The sequence below is a fragment of the Carlito syrichta genome, unplaced genomic scaffold (assembly GCF_000164805.1).
Source record: "Carlito syrichta isolate Samal-C Ts95f unplaced genomic scaffold, Tarsius_syrichta-2.0.1 Scaffold213806, whole genome shotgun sequence".
Classification (NCBI taxonomy): Eukaryota; Metazoa; Chordata; class Mammalia; order Primates; family Tarsiidae; genus Carlito; species Carlito syrichta.
This window is the reverse complement of record NW_007157902.1, coordinates 1-3,291: the sequence shown is the minus strand read 5'-3', so window position 1 is coordinate 3,291 and position 3,291 is coordinate 1. Positions and strand designations below refer to the sequence as shown.

Sequence of the window (3,291 nt, the reverse complement as noted above, 5' to 3'; positions counted from 1 at the left end):
CCCAGCCTTGAATGTTTAAAGGCTAAGCAGTGAGAAGTTGGATTTTTAAAAATTTGTATGTATTTATTTCATAGAAACAGGGTCTCGATTTGTGTCTAGGCTGGTCTTGAACTCCTGGCTTCAAGTGATGGTCCTGCTTCAACCTTACAGGTATGAGCCACTGCACGCAGCCAGAAGAATTAGAGCAAGCTACCCAAATGGTATCTTGGATGTTGCTCACTCACCTCAGGGTGGGAGAAAGCAGCTGTTGACATGACAATTAGGCAGTATTCCCAACATTTCCAGGCTGTGGAGGATGTATCAAGGGGTCCCAAAGCTGAAACAGATGGCATCAGCAAGGAGGAAATAAAATTGTCTAGGGCCAGGCTTGGTGACTCATCCTGTCATCCCAGCACTTTGGGAGGCCGAGGTGAGTGGCTTGCCTGACCCTGCCGGTTTGAGAACAGCCTGGGCAACTTGGTGAGACCAAAAGATTATTTTCCAAAGACTCAGCTAATAACACTACAAAAATAAAAAGCCCTCTGATTCCCGTGAATTTATCTGTGTGTGTCCAAGTCCAGTAACAATATCACTGTCTGTCTGAAGTACTAACAGCACTAAATCTAATGCTCGGCGCCACGCCTCAATCTTTGGTGTAACAATGTCATAAACTCTTGGAATATGCTCCAGTTTATTTGAAATGCCTGGATTAAAAACTCCACCATTTAGTTTATTATATTCATTCCAGATGTAAGATGAAGGAGAGCCAGAATCCATGGCATTTTGTAGATGCTGCTGAATGAATGTGCTGGCTTCAAATTCTGATGAGTAACTGGCAGTGTTGCACATGAGGGTTGAAAGGTATTTCTGCCACCCACTCGCCAGGACTTTAAGCACAGTTGGTCTATATACTGCCAGAGATGAAGCCAGCCAAGAGGTATTATTATGAAGGCACCCTGAACAGGCATGGTTTCCTTTTTTCAGAGGTTGCTCTGCAAGGGCTTGGAGATGACTAAGACACAAAAATTCAACAGCACCACCTCCAAGGAAGACCTTTTCCTCTTTCAGAGCGTGATACAAATGATAGGCACAAGTCCAGAACCTATCTTCTTTGGTCTGCATCTGTGCAGTAACTGGGCTAGTGAGCACTGCTGTAACCAGATTAATTCCTTCTGTCTTCAACAAGATGGTCATTCTGTTGTTCCCATCTACAACACCCAAGGGACTGCTTCTCCACGCGGCCACAGAGACCCCATTTCCCACGCAGTCTTCATTCACTTGTGTCATGTAGGCCACTGGTACAGCTCCTGATGCCTCTGCAAAAGCCTGCAGCACACTGCCACTCACCAATCCAATTATCAGCCGCTTCCTGTGTGCGCATTTCTCAGTTAAGCATCCGGACACAGCTCCTTGTACCAGGACAAGGTTCACACTGAACTGGATTAATATTTGTAACATGTTATCTGCCCACAGTTCTTCTGAGCTGTCTTCTTGAAACTTCATGCTATCTAATACTGTTTTCGTATTTGCAGACTTATTAAATCCCAGGTGGCGATAATTTTCTGTGAGGTCACCCTCAATGAGAACTATCCGGACCGGATGATTCTGCAATTCCTCGATCAGAGTACTATTAGACATTGATGCAACAGTAATATATCCTGGACAAACACAAGAAGAAGTTTCAGGTAATTCTGGTACACAGAGAGTAAGGATTCTTGAGATGTCAAATACAAATGGCATTGTACAGTTCCCTTGTTGTACGCACCCGCTCTGATACTGCAACCACACTGCTGCTTCTACTAATTTCATCCTGCTGTGATCTCCATGACTCAAACCTCCTGCCAATTCTACCAAATCTTTACATCTGTAAATTCTGGGAATAGCTGCATGACGTTCCAGAAATCCATCTGGTTGGTTTGTCCGTTCAGCACTATCTGTCCTGTTAAAATGCCTGCTGTGGGTGAGTACTGACTTTCTGCAGCAAGTATCTGCAAGCAGGCTGTTTTTTAGGGTTTGTGATGTGTTTTATCTGCTTCAGGCTTAGCCTGAGGTTTTGAGAATTTAGGTAATGTAACAGGTATCCCAGAAAGATGGCACACAGTCAATGATTGAGCGCCAACATCTTTGAGAACATGCTCTTCCTGTATCAAATCGGTATCTGATGGAACTTGCAGGAAAGGACACAAGCTGACACTAGATGTTTCAAGCACAGAAAATGTCTTTGTGCTGTCTATATGGTCAAATATATTCTGAACAGGTACCTGAAGAGAAACTACTTCTTCGCTGCAAAAGTTCAAGCCTTCTGACATTACTGACACTATTATGGAAATGGGGACACCCAGATGAAGACATTCTTCAACTGCACTGCTCCACGCACCAACAAGAAACAAAAGAGTACTGGTCCCAGTTCTGTATGTGTTATTTTGTGCTTGAACTGCTTCACTGAGAAGTTGTCCCACTGCACTGGTTAAATCCAAACATTCAAGAAGCCTTACTGTTGAACTGATTAACACACTGTCATGGCGCTCTTCATCTATAACAAATTTGGATGATTTTACTGGGCCTAGGAATGTTCTTCCCGTTTCTGCGAATGATGAAAGTTGCTGAAGTCCCATGTGCCTTCGTCTGTTTATGACCCTGCAAGCCATCATCATGAGTCATTATCTGCAAATAAAATAAAAATTGGAACTTTACTCTAATTTATGGTTATAAATGCCATATAGAAAGATAAATAAGAAACAGCCCCCACCTTTGAGTACATATGGTTTCCATTAAATGTGGTCAGTGTAATGACATAGTAATACAGGATTAATGGTAAAGGTATCCACATCTTAAATGTGGGGAAAATAACATAATCTACTTCACAGAGTTATTGTAAGAACAGTGCCTGGCACAGTGTTTTATGAGTGCTTGTTTTGATAATGATGATGATGTTTGTAATGTTACCACACCGATAACACTATCGAGAACTGACTGAGTGGCAGACTGAAAGGAGAGAGGCCACTTAAGAATTTTTTTTTGAGTAGGAGTCACACTCTATCGCCCAGACTGGAGTGCAGTGGCCGCTCCTGGTCACCACAGCCTCGACCCGCTGGGCTCTGGTGATCCTTCCGCCTCAGCCTTCCAAGTAGCCGGAATTACAGGAGTGCGCTACCACATCCGGCTGATCTTTTCTGATTTATTGTAGAGATGAGGTCTCACTGCCCAGGTGGGTCTCGAACCCGCGGGCTCAGGCAATCCACTCACCTCAGCCTCCCAAAGGTGCAGGACTACAGCCTGAGCCACCAAGCCCGGCTAAGAATCTTCTTTTTA

General features: G+C 43.9%; 1 protein-coding gene across 1 annotated transcript; it reads right to left on the bottom strand.

Annotated features, from left to right (window-relative positions):
• Positions 1-468: 468 nt before the first annotated feature.
• BBS12 (Bardet-Biedl syndrome 12) lies at positions 469-2,666 on the bottom strand. The gene is given in 2 exon segments (XM_008051645.2): positions 469-2,006; positions 2,009-2,666. Coding segments are annotated over 2 exon segments (2,130 nt in total). The 5' UTR covers positions 2,634-2,666; the 3' UTR covers positions 469-501.
• Positions 2,667-3,291: the final 625 nt, after the last annotated feature.